This window comes from Solanum stenotomum, chromosome 4, assembly GCF_019186545.1.
Source record: "Solanum stenotomum isolate F172 chromosome 4, ASM1918654v1, whole genome shotgun sequence".
NCBI classification, from domain to species: domain Eukaryota; kingdom Viridiplantae; phylum Streptophyta; class Magnoliopsida; order Solanales; family Solanaceae; genus Solanum; species Solanum stenotomum.
Genome location: NC_064285.1, coordinates 5,787,246 through 5,811,706, shown reverse-complemented (window position 1 = coordinate 5,811,706; position 24,461 = coordinate 5,787,246). Strand labels below are relative to the sequence as shown.

The following is a 24,461-nucleotide window of genomic DNA, read 5'->3' as shown; positions in this document are numbered from 1 at the left end:
ACATCTATTTGATGAATGTGCCAATGTCTAGCTCCTGCAAGAGAGACTATGGTTCTGACTGTAACCATCTTTACTACAGGTGAAAAAGTCTCTGTGTAATCTATGCCCTCTTGTTGACTATACCCCTTAGCAACCAATCTTGCGTTGAATCTCTTAATTTCACTTTGTAAATCCACCTGCAACCTATGGGTCTTTTGCCCTGTGGCAAATCAGTGACCTCCTAGGTATCATTACTCTCTAGAGCCTGAATTTCAGCCTTCATAGCATCTACCCACCTTATGTCTTTGACAGCCTCACAGTAAGAGTCAGGCTCCTTATCTACAGAGGTGGCAGCAAGGTAGGATTGATAGATAGGAGAAAGATGATCATAGCTCATGGAGTTGCACAAAGGATATGGAATTTTCATATTCATTGAAAGTGAGACAAAATCTTTCATCCAAATAGGATTATGTTTCTGTCTAGTGGACCTTCTACAATCAGAAGCAAACTCAGAATTCAAAGAAGCAGGATCTAAGGATAGTGCAGGATAAACAGGCACTTGGGACCATGCAGGATCATCCTGCTGATTCACAACAGGAGGAAATGATATAGAATTCAAGTGAGGAGGTAGGACATCTGAGATATGCAATGTATCTAAGAACATGTTTTCTGAAACAAGGTCTATTCCTTTGACAAAAGGAAAGGAATCTTCTCTGAATATTACACCTCTACTAGTGAAAAATGGCCTATTACCCAGATCAAGTAAGATGTAACCTTTCTAAACTTCTGAATAACCCATGTGAATTGCATGTCTGGACCTTGGCTTGAGTTTATCATGCTCAGTCAATAGTTTAACATAGCACAAACATCCTAGAGTTTTGAGATGAGTTAGCACATGTTTACAACCATACAACCTTTCATAAGGTGTAGCATAATTCAACACACTACTAGGAAGTCTGTTAATAAGATAAGCAGCAGCTAACACACATTGTCCACAATACCTCAAGGGTATGCTGGCCTGAAATCTGATAGCTCTTGTCACCTCAAGCAAATGCCTATGTTTTCTTTCAGCAACACCATTTTGCTGTGGAGTATAAGGACATGATCTCTGATGAATAATGCCCATTTCTTTGAACATAGCATCACATACTGAGTTCACAAACTCAGTACCATTATCAGACATTAGTACTTTGACTGATCTACCAAACTGAGTTTTAATAAACAAGAGAAACTCCTTAAGAGAAACACACACAACAGACTTATGTTTAAGCAAAAATAACCAAGTCATCCTAGAGAAGTCATCCACAATGGTGAGAAAATACTTATTACCATCAATAGTGGGAGTATTATAAGGACCCCACAAATCCACATGTATCATATCAAAACAAGCTGAAGTCTTAATACTGCTAACAGGAAAAGATAATTTTGTTTGCTTAGCAAGAGGACACACTGAACATTTAGTCAATGTACATAAACTTTCTTTATTCATAGCAAACATCCTTGCAAGGACTGTTGAAGACACATGCCCCAACCTTTTGTGCCACAATTCCATGTTTATGACCTTTGTATTGTTGATAGCAAATGTAGCTTCCCCTTCACTATTTGCATTCTTACTTGTTAAGTGTTGTATCAGTAGATATAGGCCTCCTTCTTGCTTACAAACTTCTTTCACCTTCCCACGGCAAAGATCCTGGAAAACATAAAAATTAGGGAAGAAGGTAACTGAGCATCCTAACTCATTTGTGATTTGACTGACTGACAACAAATTGTAGTTGAAATCAGGAAGGTGCAATGCATTAGTGATCACACTTCTTGTTGATAATGCACAACATCCAACATGAGATACTTGAGTAGTGCTACCATTTGGAAGATAGACAAGTTTAGACTCTGCAAGCTGTGACACTGACCCCTTAATCATCATGTCTAAACTGGAGACCATATGATTAGTTGCACCTGTATCAATAATACACATATGATTGTCTTTAGACACAAAAGAATGTTTACCTGTATTGGCAGTATTACACATAGAGGGATAAGTAACATCTGACTTCTGTTGCATCATCTTCAGAATATGATCATACTGATCTTTAGTAAAAGTGCATCCTTGGAGCAGGTATTGAACTTCTTTCTCAGCTTGGCTAACTTTGAGACTGGCAGTAGGAGTTGTAGATGTACCTTCATTATTAATACTATTATGTTGTTGATTAGGTATTCCCCATCCTGGAGGAGGAATGTTGGTATTAAAACCATAGGTAAAGTTAGCTTGAGGAGCTGATGAATATTGTGTAGAGTAACTGTTGGCCTGTGTGACAGAACCTCCTTGAGGCTGAAACTTCCTCTTTGATTTGAAATCAGGAGGATAACCAACAAGTTTATAGCAAAATTCTTTGTTGTGCCTTTTGCATTTGCAAAAATCACATACCAACATTGAACCTTTGACTCACACCTGAACTACTACCACTAGAACTACTACCAGTCTTGGAGAACATAGCAATAGAAGAGTCCAAGCCAATAGTAGTCATGCTCATGCTAGTAGTACACGCAATCACAGCCTTTTGGCTTTCATCCCTAACTACCATAGCATACACATGATTAATTGAAGGTAATGGATCCATCATAAGGATCTGACTCCTAGCCTGATGATAGGAGTCATTTAATCCCATCAAAAACTGATATACCTTTTGTCTATTCATATGAGCTACAAAACCTTTGGAGATCTCACAATTACAACAAGGTGCAGGCACCAATACCTCAAACTCATCCCATAAACCTTTGAGTCTGGTATACTACTCAGAAACAGAAGTAGTCCCCTGTTGCAGCGAAGCAATCTCTTTGTGTAGACTATAAGTCCTAGATCCAAATACTCTATCAAACCTCTCTTTTAGATCAATCCAAACACTTAGGGCAGTCGAAGCAAAGGCAATTCCACTCAGTAAACTCTTACACACAAAGTTCATTAATCAAGGCAAAACAATTGCATTAACTCTTTCCCAATGTCCCCATAATTCAACATTATACATTTCTTTCTTAACAGTGCCATCAATTAAACCAATCTTATTCCTCCCTAACAAGGCTAGCCTTATAGATCTACTCCACAACATGTAGTTTTCAATACCAGTTAGTTGAAAGGAAATCAGACTCAAGCCACTGACATCAGTAGGACTAAGGAAAAGAGGGTGATTATAGTCAATACCTTGCCCCTGTAATGAACTGTTATTCTGAGGAACAACTGTTCCTGATCCATTCTGAGTTAGATCTACATGTAAGCCTTCATTCTCCATTGAAGATATCACCAAATTAAGCTTCTAATTGCGGAAGCAAATCAACAAAACAAACTGAAGAATACAGATTTCGGCTTTCTCCAAGCTACGACCTGCAATATTCTTCAAAAAACGAATGAATCGATGAACCAGAGGACTGATTCTTTGATTCCTTGACCAATTCCAGCTTCAATCAATGCTCGTGATGAAGTTTATGGCTCTGATACCATGAACGTAAACTGTAGAAACTCAATCATAGAAGAGAGAAGATTTGGGATATATGAAAACTATAATTGTATTGATTAAATGTAGTTACAAGATGAAGATTTATTTATAATATTGCTCCTTCACACTTTTAACAGAATACTAACTCAGTTTCTTAACTAACAAACTGACACAATTAGTTACAACTAACTTCTTCTTTAAATGACTAACCTGCCCTTACTTTGTCTAACTAACATCAACAATCTTTCTCACCTACTTATATCACAACAAAAAATGGTATCATTGAAATTGGGGAGTTCTTACGGAGTTGGCAACTGATTTATGAAGAAGAAAGAAGAAGAAAAAAAGTTTTAAAAAACAACAAAATATAGAGAATCGTAATAGTTTAGTTGGTTAATTATATAAACTTTCACTGTGTTGATAGGGTTCGATCTTTTACTTTGTAATTCCCTCCCGTATTTTTCCTTTCCTAGCCACTCCAACTTTTTTAAAAAAAATACTTATAAAAATAAAATTATAATCATTATTTTAGGTTACTCACGCTCTTAAATAGTGCTTACTCTTTATATCAGGTGACCCAAGAGGATTGATTTTTGTCTTATTTAATTCACTTAGTTTGATTTTTGATTCGAGTTGACTTTTAACCAAATCATGCACACCCCAAATAAACTTGTCTTTTTTCATTTTTCTGATATAGATTGTATACATTTTTTCCTCTATAAGACTTTATAAATATTTTAAAATAAAAATTAATGCATAAATCTGCTAATAATAATAACTTTTGAGATCACAAAAATCACGAGAGCCTAAGGTAAACGTTATATTAAATGAATTTTTCAAAAGTCAAGGTCAAGATATGAGCATTGAGGTAGAACATCAAAGTACCCCTTGAACTTTATTTTTGTTTGATACGAACGAAAATATTTTTTAATTTTTTTTTAGGAAATAAGTGGATTTTATTTATTTATTTTAACTATTTGATATTATATATAATCTAACAAAGTACCACGAGTAAAATTGGAGGTTGCAAGGATAGAGATAAGATGATGTAGTAAACTTGAAATGTTACTTATGAAACTTATTTGTTTTACTTTCAATTATGAAATTTTTTTCCTTATTTTTAAGAAATTAATTTTCTGAGTCAACATAAAAGAAATTTAAAAATAATTTTAGGAAAATATTTTCCCTTCCTGCCAAACACACTTGAACAGACTCTTATTTAATTGGAGACCAAATAAATGGCACAATTTATGGGGTCAACAGTTTGGTCTAAGCCACATCTCGATCTCTTCGATCTAAGGGGGAAATTTTGGGAGTTTGGACAAAAAAGAAGAAGAAATAATTGACAAGTTTTTACATTTCTAATTGTTTTTTCTCATTTTGATAGTGACATTAAATGAGCTTTTGAGATGAAACCACAAGTTTTGTCACTTCTTTTTGTGGGGTTTTCTAGTTTTATAAGTCAATTCATTTATTATGCTCTTGATTTGATAGGGATTAATATACAAGAATAGGTTTATCGATGTGTTAGCCACTATCATGAATTTTGATGAGATGGTTGAAATTTTTTCGCTCTTAATTATTAAATTAAAGGTTTTAGATTTAAATTCTGAAAAGAGTTCTGTTGGAAGCACCGCATGTTATGAACCAGCCTCGGCCTAATGTCGATACTTACACGAATGTTCCAAAATTAGTTATTTGGGCAACAAGAAGCAACAAACTTGAAAGGACTTCATAAAAATTGATTTGGAACCCAAGTCCAATATAATTAACAACTAGTTAGCAGGACCGAGAATGAGAAAGAACGGTTTATGCAAATTCTTATAAAGATTCTACACTCCTTCGTCCCCTGTTTGAGTATATGGCTTCTCATATCTTTCTAGTTTTTACTGTCCTTTAATTCAGCCGTCTTCCTATTGTAATTCCCAAAATTTCTATTATATTCCTATTGTGTAATTGAAATACATTTATGAGTTTCTGTAGAGAATTATATTCTTTACCCCACTCTATAAATGAATGATGTAAGTAATCTGTAAAGTCGAATTTAATCGAATCCGAATACAAATGTGAACACCGAGTTAAAAATAAAAGAAAAAGTGAAACAGATATCATGGTGTTACGTTGTTCTAGGCTGGAAGGATATGGTGGAGGGTGTGAGACCTTTTACAAAAAGAATGGTTAAATAAATTAAATAAGATGTGAAAAGAATATATTCTTTTTTTCACAAAAATATAAACACTAAACGATAAACTTATAGTTTAACTGCAATTCCATTGCACAATTTAATTAAAAAAATGTTAACAATAATATATGATTTTCAAAAAGGAAAATTAAAATACAAAGACTAGAAAGTTCAAAAAAATTCAACATATAACATATATATATATATATTTACACTTTGTAATTTTTTATATTTTCTTAAACAAAAATAGCTCCGTTGCTGACCTTAAAAACAGGGGCGGCTCTAATAAATCAATGGCCTAAAGCAAAATTTGAATGGAGGCCTTAAATTCGAATATATATTTTTTATGAAGTTTATTATAGCCAATTATTTAATCTTTCTTGAGACATAGTACTAATAATTTGTCAAACTTCTATTACTTCCTTGTTCTTTTATGGAAAATTTATATTTTCTACAAATTATACGCAATATTTTTTTTAAAAAAATTATGTATAACCTATTGTATTTTTAAAAAATGAGGCCCCTCAAATTTTGGGGCCTACGACAGTTGCTTTTTTTTCAAAGTTGTAGAGCCACCACTGCTTAAAAATAGAGAAATTCTTAAGAGGTATCTGTTTTTCTTAACTAGACCATACGCGATACGAATCTAATATACCACTATTATTCAATGTTAAAATTGTTTTCCAATTAATTTTATTAACAAGTTGCATATTTTGGGTTGTTTTTTTTTTTGAATTATGAAATCAAAGCTTGAAGAATAATCTAGAAGGAAATTATTAGTACTCCTTCAAATGTTCTAGGGATACGCGCCAACGTAGACTAACTCCGTACGTGTGCATGCAATATTTAATGAATTATTACTATTTCACATTTGGTCAAATTTGTTCCAAAAACTAATTATCAAGGCTAATTGATAGTCAATTTTTCTTAAAAAGAAACCAAAAGAATTGTGAACCATTTTCTTGAATATTAACGTATTATTTTTTCGAAAATATTTAAGAAGACACATTTTGAGAAAAAAAAAAATCAAAAAAACTAAGCTCCCGTTTGATCGGAAATAAAAAGAAACGTAGTTTATTCATGAAATTTGATCAATTTTTGAAAATTTTATCTTTTGAATAATTCAAGTTAAAAAAAAATCGACAAATGCTAGTTCGGGGTGAAATTTTACTTCCATTCACAAAATTACGTGTCATACATAACTTTGAGTTTTAAAATTATTTTTCAACACATTAACTTCAAAAACTCATTTATTTTTTTTGAATTTGAATTGAATTTATGGTCAAATGCTAATTGTCAATCCATAGTTGAATGCTTCAAGATGAAGTCATTTGTTTTCTGGAACTAATACAGTGTCCAATTTATGCTGCAAAGAACGACGCAAAAAAATAAAATAAAATAAAAAAATTGTTTTAATATTGAAGCAAAAAATAAAAAATTCTTCATTATAATTTCAAAAAGGAAAATATAACATGAATATAAATAGTTTCTTGTATTTTTGGACTAAAAATAGGGGAAATTATGAAATAAAGAACTTAGTGATAAAATTTCCCACCGCATGTTTTTTAAGTAGTACTCTTTTTGGGATTATTCAATTGGGAATAAGTTATTTCAAAATTATAATAAAACGATATGATTGTAATATAGGAATTAAATAATTAATGATCAAATTATTCAGATAATTATATTTGTATTGTCAAATGAACGAGATAATTTGAATAGCTGTTTAATACAAATGAACGAGATAATTTGAATAGCTGTTAATAATCTCTTCAATATATGATTAAAAAAAAATGAATCCAGTGGAGATTTATTACTCTCTTATGTCTCAATATATTTACACATTGTAATTTTTAGTTAATCTGAAAAAATAATATATTTTTATATTTAGTAATAATTTAACTTTAAAATATTCACTTTACTCTTAATAAAATGATTTCTAGTCACATATATCTATGACTTATTTTAGATTTTAATTTTTTTTTAAAAAAAATTTCGTGTCAAGTTAAACCAACTCATATAAATTGAAACGGAGTATTATTAGATATTTCGTGCTTTTAATTTCTTTTTGGCTCACGTTCTTGCTTGGCCCATCTCCATGGTGGTAGAACGTGTCTGATGCGTGTAAGGGTCCACCTTGAGGAATGTAAAGTTTTCCTTTTTTTTTTGGGTTTTTAATTTCTTTAGCCGATGATCTTTTGGAAATAACATCTTTGCTCGTAAGTACAGATAAGATCTACGTACATATCATCCTTTTTAGATTTTAGTTGTGAAGTTATAGTGATGGAGTCAAAAAACAATGGAATTTATAAAAAGAACATATGTTTAATAAAATTACATGGAATATATTATTGTTATTGTAGATAGAATTCCTTTAAATGCTGATGAGTTTAAGATTTAATAAGATAGTATTATACGATATACTTCCTATGTCCCTAATTACTTGCGTTCATTTTTCCTTTTTTAGTTGTCCCTAATTACTTGTCCATTTTGACAAATCAAGAAAGAACAATTTTTTCTACCTATTATACCCTCAATTAATTACTTTGAAACATGTAGAACTTCTTGAAAATCTTTAAATTTATAATTCATCCACTTCATAATTAATATATGTAAAATGGTAAACTCAGTATGTCAATTAATGTTTTCTTAATAGGTGTGTCGATAAAAAAATGAACAAGTAATTAGGGACAGAGGGAGACAGAGGGAGTAGTATATACCAACAGGAGGCTATGGTAGAGTGAATGGAATGAATTCTTCAATCCTTAAATAATAAGGGAAGATTGAAAAAGGTATGATGTACCTGTTACTGGTTAAAGAATCACACGAAATATGTGATCACTAAATATATAACGATCGGATTCCGTCATTATAGAAAAGTCAATGGAGAAAATTTTGAGTCGGAAATTTTTTTTGTAGTAACTTGACATTTCTCAACATAGTCTGAATTTGGATGATATTGGAGTCATTAAGGTGTAGGGAAATATGGTAACAATTGGGTGATTTATTTATATTTTGATTACATGAGGGGATAGATAACTCGTTAAGGAATCCGTACGACTTTTCGGAATTGAATTCGGGCGAGTAGAACTTCCGGAACCGACCTTAGCGTAAAAGGTATTTTATGAGTGTCATTGGTTAGAGGTGTGTTGTGAAATGGAGATTTTAGAATTCTTTAAATAGCTCACTGGTTCGTGCAAGCCGCTCTAGCGGTGCTTTTGGTCGCTCTGGCGGGGATGCTACAGCGGGGTAAGGGTCGATGTAATGGGTTCGACGCGACTTAAAGTCGTAAATAAACCCCTAAACGACCTTATTTTGCACTTTTCAATTTTTAGAGATAAGGAACAAACCTCAGGCGACTCCTAACAGTTTTTCACCATTCTTAAGGCTAAAGGTAAATTTTTCACTCTCCGAATCCGTTTTTCGATCCGTAGAACGTAGTAGAATGAACAATTAATGATGAGAGAGGGTTTTGATCTGGATTCTATGGTGGAAACAACCCTATTTTGGATACTTGGGATCATGGATATGATCTAGGGTTGTTAAAATTGTTGATAATCCGGGTAATTAGTGATTGTATATTGATTCCCGTGTTATTATGATTGTTTGTAGACCAAGAACAAGCGAAACGAATCCGGAAAGGGAAGGATCAAGTTTCTTAGGGTTTCAAGCTTGTTTCGAGGTAGGTGATGGTTGTGATTCTATGATTGTGTGATGTATGTTTGTTCTTGCTTCATTATGATGCATGTATGTATATGAATGTTGCATTATTGATCACACTTGTTGTAAATGAGGTAGATGAATGATGGATACCATGAAATCATGACTTAATTGTATGATCTTGAGGATATACGTGTGATTATGATTGTGGTATGCTGAATAGATCGGTCATATTCTGACATAACTAACTTGGATCGGTTGCCATGTTCCAACATAATTACGGGATCGGTTGCCACGTTTCATCATAATCATTGGATCGGGTACCACGTTCCGGTATGCTAACTGTTTTGGTTTGGGTTCCATGAGATGACCAACGACTTGTCATATTTGTGTATTTTGAGACATGTGAAGTTGTTCGTTGTTCGTAAATGTTGATGATATTGTAAATGTTCGATATATGCATGTGATTATATTGTTGTTTGACTTATGTATGTTGCACTTAGTGGGATAGCCGCGTGATCCTACAATTTGTGTACTGATACTGCACTTGCTCTTATTTTTGTTGAGTACAGGGCATCTTCAAGCGGCTACTGACAAACCTCGCTTAGGAGATCAACGATCCTTCGAATTCAAGGGTAAGCCAATTCTTCCGGGCAGCCATGGGTTCTCTTTCGTCTATGTCCACCATTTTCGGACTTAGACTATGTTCTAGTTAGTTGATTAGTTCATTAGATTGGGGTTGCATCCCTTCTTGTTTAGACTTCTTGTTAGATGTTTTGGTACATTGACTTTCAGGTTCTATGCATTACTTCCGCAATGTTAGTTTATTATTGTTAGACTTTTGTTAGAGTTTATGAGAACTCTATGTATTTCCTTAATATTTAACTTGCTTCCGTAACTTAAATGTCTTAGTTTTAGTTTAGTTGCTTGATTTGGGTTGTAGTAGTGGTTCTCCCACCGGAGGGTTAATGTGGATGTCAATCACGATGGTCTAGGTCGTGACAAAATAGTAAATAATAAGTACTATTAATAAGGAGAAGAACAAGAGAGGACCCTTTCCTTTCCTATAGAAAGTGCGATAAAATTCGATTACCTACTAACATTTTATACGTTATGTTTATCTAATCATCTTCTCCTACTTTTTTTTCAGTCTACATCTATAATTCATGCTACAATCAATCTTTCACAGAATGCAAATCCATATTAATTTGATACAAAATAATTATTACTATAAAGAAAAAGAAGAAAGCTTTATATGGATTTGAAGGGAGTTCAATTTTTTGTCTCATTATAACTTCTCTTTTAGTTATGTCACATAACTTATATGATTAATTTGAGATGGGTAAACTTTAATATTACACCAATAAATAAAAATTAATGAAAATTACATCATCATTTTCTTCTACTTAAATTACAATTGGTCATATAGTCTCATAGAGTATAATTTCTTTGAATTTTTGAATCTTTCAGAAAAAAATGAGATTTCAATCACAAACATGTAACATACTGTTGTTGATTGTTGAATTATAATATTTAAATCTCACTTAAAATCTAACCTTATTATTTTACAGAAAAAGAATGTTTGGTTGCTATTTTTTTTAATCTCAAACAATATCCACAAAAACTATATGAAGATTCATGTATTATTTTATGTGAAAAGATCATGCAATAGTTTATGAGCACAACTAATAATTGGATTAAAACAAGTTAAATAACAAAACTACTTCTCATAATAGTGTCGAAACATTTATTTTGTTTAAAAGTACAGACATATTTTAAATATATACATTGTATACTTGTTATTTTTTAATGATAACATCTACCAAAAAATAATTCAGCCGTTGTAATACTCCAATATCTGCATTATAATTTATTCTTAAATAAAAAGTTACATTTTCAGGATTATAATAGCAATAAAATAATGATAATTTTACCATATGACTATTGATATAAAACAAATCAATATTTCGAGAACTAAACATTTATTTTTAATACAGTGAACATAGGGTAATTTAAAAACTAAGTGAATAATTGTTTCTTTATTCTTTAAGCTGGATAAATAAAAATGAATATTTATTTTTAGTATAATGGACAAATAAAAGTAGACGGAAAGAGTACTAACTATTTTCTCCTTCTATTTTTACTTATTTATAGTTAGGGTGTTTATGGTTTGGATAAAAATCAAACCAAATCAATTAAATAAACCAATTTTATTTGAATTTGATTTTAATTAAACATCTATTTTTAGTATAATCAACGAGTTGAAGCTAAGAATGCGCCAATTTCTCTTTTCTTTAACATCCTTTTTTCCAACAAACTAATATACGCGGTCCAAATCGACCACAATATAAGCCCCTGTTTTAGGGTTACAAAAACATCTTTTACCTTTGTCTTTCGGTTCCCTTTTTGTGTTTTTCTCTTTCTCTTGAATTCTACTATCACTTTTTTTTCCTCTCATTTTAGTGAAAGTAAGATTTGAGAGCATTGATTGAGTATTTGGAGGTGTCAAGGTAAAAGGGTTCTTGAATTTTGTGAATTTCATATCATTTCTATCAATTCTTGATCATAGTTAGGTTGTTGTAGTGAAGAGCTTTTGTGGGTTGGACACTAATTTCTGTTTAAAGTTTTGATTTTTTGTATTGGGTCGTTTTCATTTTGTGAATTTCAAATCATTTCTATCAATTCTTGATCATAGTTAGGTTGTTGTAGTGAGGAATTTTTGTGGGGTTGACACTAATTTCTGTTTAAAGTTTCGATTTTTGGTATTGGGTTATTTTCATTTTGTGTTTGTTATTCGTGGGTTTTGATCAGCTGAGAAAAATATTGAACGGTTCATCTTTGTTTGATCTTTTTGGGAGATTTTGGTTTGAATTTCAAAGATTTCTTGGGGTATTTGATTGTTTCATGTAAAATTCAAGAAATGCCAGCAACAGATTTTTCAACTTTTGGGAGGTCTATTTTGAGTTTACGTCGCGATCAACAAGTACATTCTATGGAATCTGGTGGTCATGAGGGAACTAGCCAAGAGCTAGAGCTTGAAGCTTTTCAAAAGCAAGTAGCTGAGCTTTTCAATGATTTGGCATCTGCTGACTCTGATCAGCTTTTGTCGATTCCTTGGATTCACAAGCTATTGGATGTGTTCCTTTCTTGCCAGGAGCAGTTTAAGTCTATTGTGTCTAAGAATAAGGGGTTGTTGAATAAATCCCCTGCTGACCGTTACATAATGGAATATTACGAAAGGAGTGTGAAAGCTTTAGATGTGTGTAATGCGATACGAGATGGGATTGAGTTGATCAGGCAATGGCAGAAGCAGTTGGAGATTGTTTATTATGCATTGGATAACCAGAGGAGTATTGGGGAAGGTCAAATTCGTCGTTCCATGAAAGCCTTGATTGATTTGGCAATTGGAATGATTGATGAAAAAGAGTCTAGTTCAAGTTTTGCTCATAGAAACAGGTCATTTGGACGAAACAATGCTCAGAAGGATCATGATTCGTTGGGCCAATTTCGATCATTGTCATGGAGTGTATCGCGGAATTGGTCTGCTGCTAAGCAACTTCAAGCAATTGGTCAAAACTTAGTTACTCCAAAAAATAATGAAATTACTGCCACCAATGGATTAGCTGTAGCTGTTTTTACAATGAGTTATGTGCTTTACTTTGTAATGTGGACGCTTGTTGCTGCAATTCCCTGCCAAGACCGTGGTCTTCAAACGCATTTTCATGTTACTAGGCAATTCATTTGGGCTGCTCCAGTTCACGCCCTACATGAGAGGATTTTGGAGGAGTCAAGAAAGAGGGAACGTAGAAATGCTTGTGGATTGTTGAGGGAGATTAATAAGATTGAGATATGCGCCCGCCACATGAATGAATTGACCGATACCATTCACTTCCCCCTTTCAGAGGAAAAGGAAGGGGAAGTTAAGCAAAGAGTTCAGGAGCTTGGGATAGTCTACCATGGTCTAAAAGATGGATTGGGCCCGTTGGAGCGTCAGGTACGAGAAGTGTTTCATAGGATTGTTCGAAGCAGGACAGAAGGGCTCGACTCTATCGGGTGAGGGATTCATCATTGGCATAGGTAAAACAGAATCGAGATTCCATTTAGAGTTGTAGTTGTCGAGTGTGTGCACCTCTGCAACCATTATTAGAAGAGCAGATTATGCTCTTAGTTTTCCCCTTGTTTCTTTTTGTTTGCCCTTTTTTAGATGAGAAGAATAGGGAGGATGAAATGGTGCAATGTCCCAAAATAGTCTAAAGAGGTAAACTCGTGTATTTATCGCTATGTATTATGTAAAGAATGCAAAATAGTTGGATCTCTGGTCCATGTTGTATTGTTCATCTTGTGTGAGGTTGTTTAGTCAGTTGTCTTTTACCTCTGTAACTGAGTTTCATTTCAACATTTTGCTTATGATGCTGTAATTGGTGATATATATCAATGCATTATGCATTTATTGAAGCTCTTGCATTAGATTTTTCTAAAAAAAGGAAATGAATCAGCAGGAAGGAAATTTATTGTAATGTGTGTAAGAGTTGTTTAGCAGCTGTCTATGAATAACCATCCATACGAAGAATCTCTTATTTTTACTTTTATTTCTCTTATAGTTTGGCATTTTCTTTATCGTATTTCAATGATGATGCCAAGCAAAGTTTCTCCTATTCTTCTGTCATGGTTAACTGTCGTATTTCGGGTATGTTCTCCAAGTACTTATCGTACGATTTCTGATATTTCATTGCACAAGTCTGTTCTCTTTGCATTCCATAGCCTGCTGGTCACAAACCACTTTCTCTTGTTCCATGGGATAACATTTTGTTTTTTGGTTCTCATTTTCTCTTAACTCGGAAGTCGGATAATACCCTTTCTGGAATCTTAAGATCTTGATCTATGGATTCTGGACCAGTGTTCTTTTCCTCAGTACGGGGGCCTTGGTGTAACCGGTAAAGTTGTTTTCAGTTTTCACGTGACCAGGAGGTCACGGGTTCGAGCCGTAGAAACAACCTGTTGCAGAAATGCAGGGTAAGGCTGTGGACAATAGACCCTTGTGATCTGGCCCTTTCCTGAACTCCGTGCATCGCGGGAGCTTAGTGCACCGGGTTGTCCTTCTCTGACAGGAGTGCTGGCTTTGTCATTGACTGTCTTCGCGGTCAATAGCGGAACTTTGTTAATGACTTATTATAAGGTTTTCTTGACCAATGACTATCTGAAGAAGTTCTTGTTTTCTACTTGAAATTGTCTTATCTTTCAGGTTAGTATTAAACAATTCTCATCATGTGAGCTGCAAGGAAGTTGTGGTCTCAAGATATTGGTCAAAGTTGTGGCTTTCTTGTTGACCGAGTCAACGGTTTCGATAATGGTAGCCACAAAGTTAATTCTAGTCAAAGAAAAGCATCTTCAGGTAATGACTAATTTCTCACTAATTTGCCTGCATGTGCTTGCTTATCTATTTCACAAGATATATTATTATATATAACAAGTTTTTGTACGTTTATGTCTTGAGCCACGTCTCAATCTCAGCTGCTATCGTTTATAAGAGATGTCTTTTTGGTTACATTATTGTGAACAAACAACACGTTACATTGATAGTGTAAAAATCCTTTATATTGTGGCCTGTAGGTGCATAAGTTAAACTCGGTAAACTATTGTTCCATTTAAATCAGGATCCAATTCTAATGTTTAACAATGTATTCATGTGTTTGGAATCAAACGCAAAATCTTGTTTGAAGGCGAACTTGGACAAAACTTTGTAAGAGGACTTTCGTCCATGTGACCTCATAAACCAAAGTATAATTGGTTATGAAGCAAAGCATTTGTGCTTTTCTCTCAAGTCTAGCATATGCTTTTGTTAGTTCTTGACTTTAAATTAGTATTTTAACTTGCTCAATCAAGTTTTCCCCAACAATCATAAAAAATGGATACGGAATTGAGATCCAATGTAGCAAGAGTTTCAGATGAATTCAACTCCAGTGAATTCTTTCAGTTTCCAAGAGATCGAGCTGGCCTTGCTTTCCAGTCTACAGAAACAAACACTATGTTCGTCATCACTGCTCATTTGAAAGGTTATCTCTAGTATGTTTGACTTATTCTATGAGAATGTCGTTTCCTGGTATTTGGTTACTACAGGGGCAGAGGTAGAATCCCAAATACGGGTTCTGCTGAACTCAATAGCATTTGCTTGAAAGTTAATTTATGCGAAACATTGGTTGTTTTTATTTGATTGTGGAAAATATTTGTGTAGGTTATACGCGAGGAAACGTAAAGGTTGATCTTAATGAGGACAAGACTAAACTGGTGGTAACATGTGAGAAGCCGGTCCAAGACACTGTAACAATTGGGAGTGAAGTGATCAAGAAAGGTGTACAAATTAGAAAATTTACAGAGTCTTTCAAGATTCCAGAAGGGGTAATCGTGGACGAAATTATAACTAATTTCAATGAGGAAACCTCCAACCTGACTATTACAATGCCAAAGAGAATGAAGGAGCCAGAGCTTGTTACACAGACCAGCTCAGAGAATTTGCCTTATACAGTTCTTGAAAGAGCGAGATTTCAAGAAGACGAAGGAGCAGCTGATTCAGTAACTGCATATCGAAAAGGACTAATCGAACAACATGGTGCTAATGATGAATTGCCCAGAAGGGAAACCAAAATAGGTGATGATAAAGTTGAATGTAGAAATTTGAAAGATGATGAAGTTTGTGAAAAAGAGGAGGATAAACTGCCTAAGAGGAGCAAGGTATGTGTTCCTGTTATTGTTGGATCAGCTGTAATGTTATCTGTAGTTGTCTTTGTGATTCTTTTTATGAGAAAAAAGAAGCAACCTGGAAAAAGAAAAGAATAGGACAAAGAACATTTGTTCAAACATGTATGCATTCAATTTATTGTGAGATCTCGAATATCACATAAATTCTCGAGATATTTATAAAGAGATCAAGATATGTCAGACTCTTCTAGACAATCAAATATTTCAAGAAAATTCACACAAATCCTTTCATGGAGATCAAGTTCAGCTCATCTTGGTTCGAGAAATACTGACGAGAAGAGTCTGACATATGTGTGAATTACGGGAGGAATAAAATTGTAGTCATATTGTATTATCAATAATATTCTTGTTTCTTCAACAAAACAAATGGAAAAAGGTCAAATATATCTTATTAGAAATGATTTATACATGTTCTTATATTTTCGGTTCAACTATAACCATTTTTCTCTTGAGATTCACATCTATACGTGTAACATAAAATGTATATCTACATCATCGACCTTGAATTTTATACTTGTTATTTGAAGACACAACAATGAAGAATGACTACAAATCAGATGCAAGAGGTCATAATTAGGTGTAATTTGTTCCAGAGACCATATCCAAATAGATTTGCATATATCTGATTTTCTCGCTTGCCTCTCTTCTGTCTCGCTCGCTTCTCTCCTATCTCAATCGCCTCTCTTCGTTTGTATCTGTATCTTGGAATATGTCTAATATTCCAGATACATGTATAGTGTGATTCACATGTATCTAGGTCTCTCTCACCTCCCTCCAAACTCGCTCGTGTCTCTCCCTATGTATTTGTATTTTAGAGTGTATCTGATAGCAAAAATATATGTATTTCAAATGTATTCGGTTTGAAACTTAATATGAAATTATTAATTAGTAAAAGAATTACTCCCTCCGTCCCAATTTATGTGGTACTTTTTGGATTTCGAGATTCAAACAAATCTATCTTTGACCGTAAATTTTTCATATATCTTTTAATTATTTTGAATTGTCAATTATTGTAATTTATAGTACTTTTTACGTAATTTACAAATATGTAAATCTCACTTCAAAAAAATTGAAGATTTTTGGTCAAATTTAAACTGTTTGACTTTCGAAAAAAGAAAAGTGACACATAAATTGAGACAGAAAAATAGTAAATATGTTAAAGAATATTTGTATGATTAAATAATTATTCCTTAATTTTCTCAGGTACGTAGAGCCAAAAAGGTAATTATCACTTAGAAGAACATTGACATGTGACGGTCGATACAATAACTTTAAAGGAAAAAACCCATACATAGTGCTATTTGTGTTTAGATTTCATAAATATGTAGTACTATGTATACTATACTAGCATTCTACCATTATAGTAAAATATATTGTATAATCAGAGGCGAATTTAGGATTTTTCGAACATGGGTGCACCAAGTAAAATGTATTGAAGTGAGAATTGATCCTTAATCCTCAAGGTCAAAAGTTCAACATTTAACCACGTGGACCATTTAGACTTCTTGTAGTATGGGTGCCAAAATATAATATTATACAAAATCTTAAAAAATATATATAAAAAATATCTAATTTTACGAAGAGACCACGGTCCCGGTGGCTTATTTTTTGGCTCTAAATTCGCCACTGATTGTATTTACATATTTGATAATATTCACATGTATATAATATTTTTATAGTGAAGTACATTATATTTATATGCATAATGATAATAATTAAATGTATTATATTTACGTGTATAATATGTGTATCCGCACGTAAACAATATCTCTATCTAATTGTATTTGTGAGAATAAGTATATCCACTATAAAATCTCAAATTATTACTATACAATATATATATAGAAAAAACTATAATTATAAAAAATAATTAAAAAAACTGAGTTAGCTAAGCCACGTAATTTTCCATAACTTTAATGAGATTTAGGTCCCACAAGATCATTAAAATAACATCAATTTCCCTCAACTTTTCAACTTGGCTTCTTACGTAATTAAAATTTAAATTTGTCATTTACATGTTCTTAAAAAAGTAGTAACAAGCTAAAATTGTGCCGTGAAACTTTGAATGAATATATATATATATATATATATATATATATATATATGAGAAGATTTACGATTATAATTTAACTAGTTAAGATATTTATTGGAAAGTAATACAATTATTTCATTATGACCTAATATAAAAATTAAATGCCATTTATATTGTTAGGGCATAAATCTATTAACGACTAAATATCAAAGTATATAGTCGCAAGGGGGCAGAATTGTCTTTGTTTAAGGAGAGTCAATCGACACCTCTTTATTATCAAATACATTATGTTGATATGTCAATCTTTTTTGTGTGTATATATTATATGTTGAATTTTTTTTTTCTTTTATAATTACTTTTTAAAATTCTATATTTCCTCAGTGACAATATAGACTTCACAACATATAATAAGATAAAACACATTTCGCTTGGATCGATTTAATAAAAGCTTGTGTAAATACTCAATATCTATAGACTAGGAGTAGTCTTTTTTAAAAATAAAATAAAATAATATGGGGCAAAACGGAGAGGAAAATGGAAAAAGGCGGAATTACAACAATTCAAACTATTATCAATAACATGAAAATTCAGATAAGATAATCGTAAAGTACATTATAAGATTCCCAAGATAAGATATAAGGTATAGTCGTACGTGTAGATATACATTAATAAAAAATATTCTTAGACGTTACAACTATATATTATTGCAACTGTTAACAAATAGTACCTAAATTACTTAAAGACGTTAGTATTATACATGAATAAAGCCTGATTTTATAAAAACTATGTACTTTTTTATTTTTCCTCTTTTTTTGGCCTTTTGTTAGGTTTTAGAATCTTATGAAAACGTCATAATTAGTTTTCATTTTTTGGTTCAAGTTTTGTAGCAAAAGTAGTAATATTGCAGTTTCAACTGCCGCCATATTTAGGGGTTCATACAAATCCACTAATTTTTGCCATATTAATATACTCCTTCGTTTCAATATATTTGTCATATTTTAATTTGCAAGTAAAAATTATGAATTTTGCAATTTTAAATTAAAAATATATTGATAATATTAAAATATTATTGAATCTTATAATTTTAAATATGTCACGTGAAAAATTGAATAAAAATATAAAATAGGTTTTTTATTTTTTAAAATGGACTAAAAAGAAAAAGGATAAACTATTTGAAATGGATAGAGCATAGTTATCGTGGTTATACATATTAATTTGCAATTGAGGTCGCTATAAGAATTTATAAATTTCTAATTCTAAATTCGTCTTCATTATACCTTACATCTTACATATCATGTATAAGAGTTAAGACTATAAAATTCAAAAAATATTGAGTAAATTAATTATAAACATCTTTAATTTAATTAAGCCTCCGTCACCAATCACCAACTTATGTTTGCCATTACTTTATATTGAGTTGCGTGATTATTTCATTTAAAAATAGAGAGAAGTATCAAAAACACTTCTAAACTTGGCGTAAATTATTAGTTTCATCCTCGAACTATTGACAGCCTTAAAAACACTCCTATTCTTGACTAACTAAACTTAGATATACCCCTTGATACACTCCCGATATGCAACATGACATAACAAGTGGTCTCAAACTCTTGTAAGAGCATGAAATTCTTAATAAAAGTCGAAAAAAGTGTTGAAAACACTCATAAACTTGACGAGAATTCAGGGGCGTATTTCACTAATGTTGCAAGATCAGGGTATATGTAACTTCAATTAGTCAAGTAAAGGGTGTTTTTAAGGCTGTAAATAATTCGAAAATTAAACTAATAATTTACGTCAAATTTAGGAGTGTTTTTTTATACTTCTATCTTTAAAAATATTAATATAACAATTTATTTTATCATATTCTTAACACTCCCATCACATTCAGAATTTTTTTGATATGTGAAAATTCATTTTGATAACGACCACTAAGAAACTTGAATCCACGATATGTTAAAGCTAGACATAATTAGTTAGTTAATTTAGTATGATTGGATTATATTTAAGGAAATTTTTTTGCAAGAAACATTTGTTTTAGGTTTTTTCAAAGCCTACCTAATTCTATTAATTAATTAATTGAGGGAAGTTACACGTGTCATAACCCCCTTCCTTTAAAAGGTGGAGTAAAAGAAGAAAAAACATAGAAATTAATAGGATGTATGGGACACTAGCTAGGTAGGCAAAACTCAACAGGATCTAGAGATAAATATTATTGATACTGATACAGCGGTAAGTACTCATTAATTGAATTTAAGATTTTGAATTTAAGTTTGGAATGTAAAATCATTCTTAATAAAAAATATTTTACGCTCAAAATGAGATATTCTAATGTAAATATGAATTAATCAGACTCAAAGAAAGAAATATCGACCATCAAATTAAAAAAATATATACTAGTCAATAGTCATCAACAATTTGAACCTTTTATGTATACACAATTCTATGGAGTATTTTTAACTTTCTATTAGGGTGTGTTTGGCACAAAAGGAATTTCTTTTCCACAAAAATGTCTTTCTTAAAAAATAAGTGATATTAATTAATAATAATGCACTATAAAATATTTACACCATTAATTCCTTATAGTAACAATCTGATCATATTGTTATTTTCTTAATTACGTAGTGGAAGACATGTGTTAATTTATGCATTTCAAGAAAATTAGTTCTGTTAAGTGAAGTTGCTTAACAAAATTGTTCTGCCAGCCTAACTTAAGTAAGTAAAGTTGGGAGGGCGGCGCAAAATCAACTTTGTTATCTGATGGCAACGCGTGATATTATTGATGCTACCTCCTTTACCTAGTGAATTATTAGTTATTTAAGTTCGATAAAGACTTAGCCACATCGATGGATTTATCATTAAAGGATGTGGTGCATCATTAATGTGAATTCAAATTTCAATACAGATATCAAATTAAACATGGAATCAAATGAAAAAAACTTCAAAAAATGTATGTGATGGAGTTGTTGTGGCCTCTTTCTCAATTTATGTAATTTCTCATCGACATATTAATATTGCTTGAGGTCCACTCATTAGCCTATTTTTATTAATCTATCTTTCACACTATTAATTCTCCCAAGTTGCTTAATTTATTTTTTTTCAGTTTTGTTATGTAGTATGATTCATGCACCATTTAATTTATTCAAGTATATATATATAAAGCATTTACTTTTTATACATAAATCACGCAAAAAAGGCATATAACCGTGAAAATAAAGTTGTGAGAGATAAGGTTAGCTTAACTTTAATTAATTTCAAGAACACACCTCTTATTAACCCATATTAGCCTCAACCCTAGCAAATATATGGCACAAGTTATTTCTTTTGACAAACTGATCTGTTATAACTACTTACAAATTGAATCTAAAAAGAAAAAAAAAATCTTGTGTCATAAAAATTAAAATTTCTCCTAAAAACTGATATATATTAAACTAAAAATAAATTTATAAAGAACTACAAAACAAAATCTCCGCACAAAAACACTCTTTCTTTGTTATGAATGAATGTGTAAAGTTTATAACCACAAAGGGATAACGTAAGATACAATATTTTAAATTATAAATCTTATTATAAGTGGCTTTAAAAGGTTCACAACTCTACCACACAACCTAGGATTTTAATTATTTTTTTAGCCCTCTCTCATCATCTTAATTTCATTGCTTCTTATAAAGTCTTAATGTGATACACACATTTTTTTGGAGTGATACACCACAAACTCTTTTTATTACTACTATATATATATATATTTCATTAGTGCATGGAAGCAACTTAGACTTATAATTAAAAAACAATATATTATATCCATCCATCTATAGGCTTTAATAATTTATTGAAGAGTTTCAAGATATGGGTGAAGAAGACAAAGCTTGTAAAACCATCAAAGGTAAGTTAAACATATGATTATATTACTAGTCTTTTGAACTTCCAATTGTTAAAGCAATTAGTTTTCATGAGTTTCTTGAAAAAGTGAAATTTGTACTCTCTATCCTATTTTAACTGTCGTTTTAAATAATATTCAAGTTCATTAAGAAGAAGAAATAATACAAGTAAGTTACTTTTATTTATTAGATATTTTTTTTAGAATTGAGCAATAGTAAAAATGTCAGCGTACTTCTTTAATGTTAAGGTATATATAGTTGAAAATAGTTGCCAACTTTAGTCTTGAATTTCAAAAACGATATTTATTTTGAGATAATTTTTTGGGCTAAAATGGCAATTGAAATGGGATGAGGGAATACTAAATAATTGAAATACATATGGTTAGCTAGCTTCTCATTAAAAAAAATTAGGAGTTAATTACATTAAACACTTCTATAATATTACTCATTTTTATATACACTTCTTATATTATAAAATAAATTTTTATATCTTATACTATGTAAATTTTATATTCACATCCCATGAGAGGTAAATTAGAAATGAAAAGTATAGTAAAGTATATATTAAATTAATTTATTAGACTTTTTTATATAGTTTTTAAATATGTAAATTTTATTTTCAGATACGAAGACCATGATGAGAGAGGCTAGAAGGAGCCTCAATGTCAATGAAGAGTACCAAGGTGCATTAAGAACAAAATCATATGGTGAATTTTTTATGAAAGCTCAAGACCTACTGGTAAATAATAATAACAATAATATTAATCAACCATTATCACCCAATTCTCAATATTCATTATTTTCAGATATACTTCTTGAGCCAGGCCAAGAAACAATAACAAATATTCTTGAATCAACTAATTTTTTTCCAAAAAAATATAATCTCAAACCCCTTCTTTCAAATTACTTCAATATTAGTGCAAAAGCCTCAAAATTTTGTAGCCACCTTCTCAAAACAATAAACCAAGTCCAAAATGACTATGATTTCGTTGAACAAATCCTCGAATCGATCGATAATAATTTTTCCTCTCACCTTATACTAGAGCTAAGATCTTATATTATCCATAACAACCCGTTTTCAGACCTTAAAAAACAAGATTTTACGCGAATCAACAACGAATATTCGTCGATTTTGCAACGTTTGAGTTTAAAGAGGAAAAAAGTAGCTAGGAAAATAAAATTTATTAAAGGTGTAAATAAGGTTTCAGGGGTATTTGTGACAACAACATGTGGACTAGTAGCTGTTGCAGCCGTGGTACTAGCAGCACATACACTAGCTGCACTTATAATGGGGCCAGCAATTTTGACAATTATACCCTTAAATAGATCAAAAATTAATAAATTCACGAATTGTCTACGATTCTTGAAATGTGGATTTCTAAGCAAAATCGGAGCACAACTTGATGTAGCAGCAAAAGGTACATATATTTTGAACAGGGATTTCGATACGATGAGTAGGCTCGTGGATCAATTGCACGACGAAATTGAACATAACAAGGCCATGATAAAGTTGTGTTTGGATAGAAGGGAAGATAGTATTTCATTGAAAGTGTTGAAGGAGTTGAAAAAGAGTAATGTTGGATTTAGGAAACAAGTGGAAGAGCTTGAAGAACATGTTTATTTATGTCTTTTAACTATTAATAGAGCTAGAAATTTGGTGATTAATGAAATTGGAAAATCTTGTGAGTGAAAAATCACTAGTGAGAGTCAATATAAGATTTGTATATTGTGTATATGTATATTCTTTGATTTGTAAATGTAAGTCTTTATGCATGTACTTAGCTTATTTAATTAAAATTTAGATCATTGTTTCATGACTAAAAGAATATATATTTCAAGTGTGAAATTAGGAGGATAATTTTCAGAATCTCCTATTATATATCTAGTTAGTTTTCAAAAACTTTACCTTATCAGTGAATGTTCGATTCTCCATCTTATATTTTTTTGGGCTTCAGTAACAATTATATTTAAAAATGATGTCAATATCAATTGGAAGTTATATATAGACGTCAAAAACACACAAATATAGTATAAAGACTAATCAGTCTATTATTCTGATTCTATATAATTTAACTTTGAAAAGAGAAGATCGACTCTGCGATTTTACCTTAGTCTAAATGTGAGGAATCTTTACCATATAGTATAGTAATCCTACCCTTCCGACAAGAACAATTATGCCATTTATTTTGTTACCTTAATTCCATTATGGGCTCATATGGGCCTAGTGTAGTGGGTCATAGAAGTGGATCTCAAGTATCATACCCATGTAGACTAATCTTTTCTGCTAGGCAATTGGTTCCAATAACCAAACAACCTAAAGGTATAGCCTTGTTCATTTTGGCAAGAATTTATTTGTACTCGATATTTACAATGGATCATATTAAAACCTAAAGTATAGCCTTGTTCATTTTGGCAAGAATTTATTTGTACTCGATAATTACAATGGATCATATTAATATGAAAATTTTACACAAATTTCATAGTGTTAACAACTA

General features: G+C 31.5%; 4 protein-coding genes across 4 annotated transcripts; 3 read left to right on the top strand and 1 right to left on the bottom strand.

Moving 5' to 3' along the window:
- Positions 1 to 220: 220 nt before the first annotated feature.
- On the bottom strand, positions 221 to 3,260 carry LOC125862879 (uncharacterized). Its single transcript, XM_049543001.1, has 6 exons — positions 2,964 to 3,260; positions 2,687 to 2,857; positions 2,424 to 2,615; positions 1,984 to 2,317; positions 894 to 1,932; positions 221 to 725 (listed from the first exon to the last, which is right to left on the bottom strand). Exons 1-6 carry the CDS (start codon positions 3,258 to 3,260, stop codon positions 221 to 223), a joined length of 2,538 nt encoding a protein of 845 aa, XP_049398958.1.
- An 8,420-nt stretch (positions 3,261 to 11,680) lies between these two features.
- Positions 11,681 to 13,669, top strand: LOC125862102 (protein ROH1-like). Its single transcript, XM_049542096.1, has 2 exons — positions 11,681 to 11,879; positions 12,006 to 13,669. The coding sequence occupies exon 2, from the start codon at positions 12,227 to 12,229 to the stop codon at positions 13,361 to 13,363; it is 1,137 nt and encodes a 378-aa protein (XP_049398053.1). The 5' UTR covers positions 11,681 to 11,879; positions 12,006 to 12,226; the 3' UTR covers positions 13,364 to 13,669.
- Positions 13,670 to 14,720: 1,051 nt separating this feature from the next.
- LOC125862103 (uncharacterized) lies at positions 14,721 to 16,179 on the top strand. The gene is made up of 2 exons (XM_049542097.1): positions 14,721 to 15,359; positions 15,539 to 16,179. Exons 1-2 carry the CDS (start codon positions 15,212 to 15,214, stop codon positions 16,138 to 16,140), a joined length of 750 nt encoding a protein of 249 aa, XP_049398054.1. The 5' UTR covers positions 14,721 to 15,211; the 3' UTR covers positions 16,141 to 16,179.
- A 5,694-nt stretch (positions 16,180 to 21,873) lies between these two features.
- Positions 21,874 to 23,661, top strand: LOC125862897 (UPF0496 protein At1g20180-like). Its single transcript, XM_049543019.1, has 2 exons — positions 21,874 to 21,971; positions 22,590 to 23,661. Exons 1-2 carry the CDS (start codon positions 21,935 to 21,937, stop codon positions 23,654 to 23,656), a joined length of 1,104 nt encoding a protein of 367 aa, XP_049398976.1. The 5' UTR covers positions 21,874 to 21,934; the 3' UTR covers positions 23,657 to 23,661.
- Positions 23,662 to 24,461: the final 800 nt, after the last annotated feature.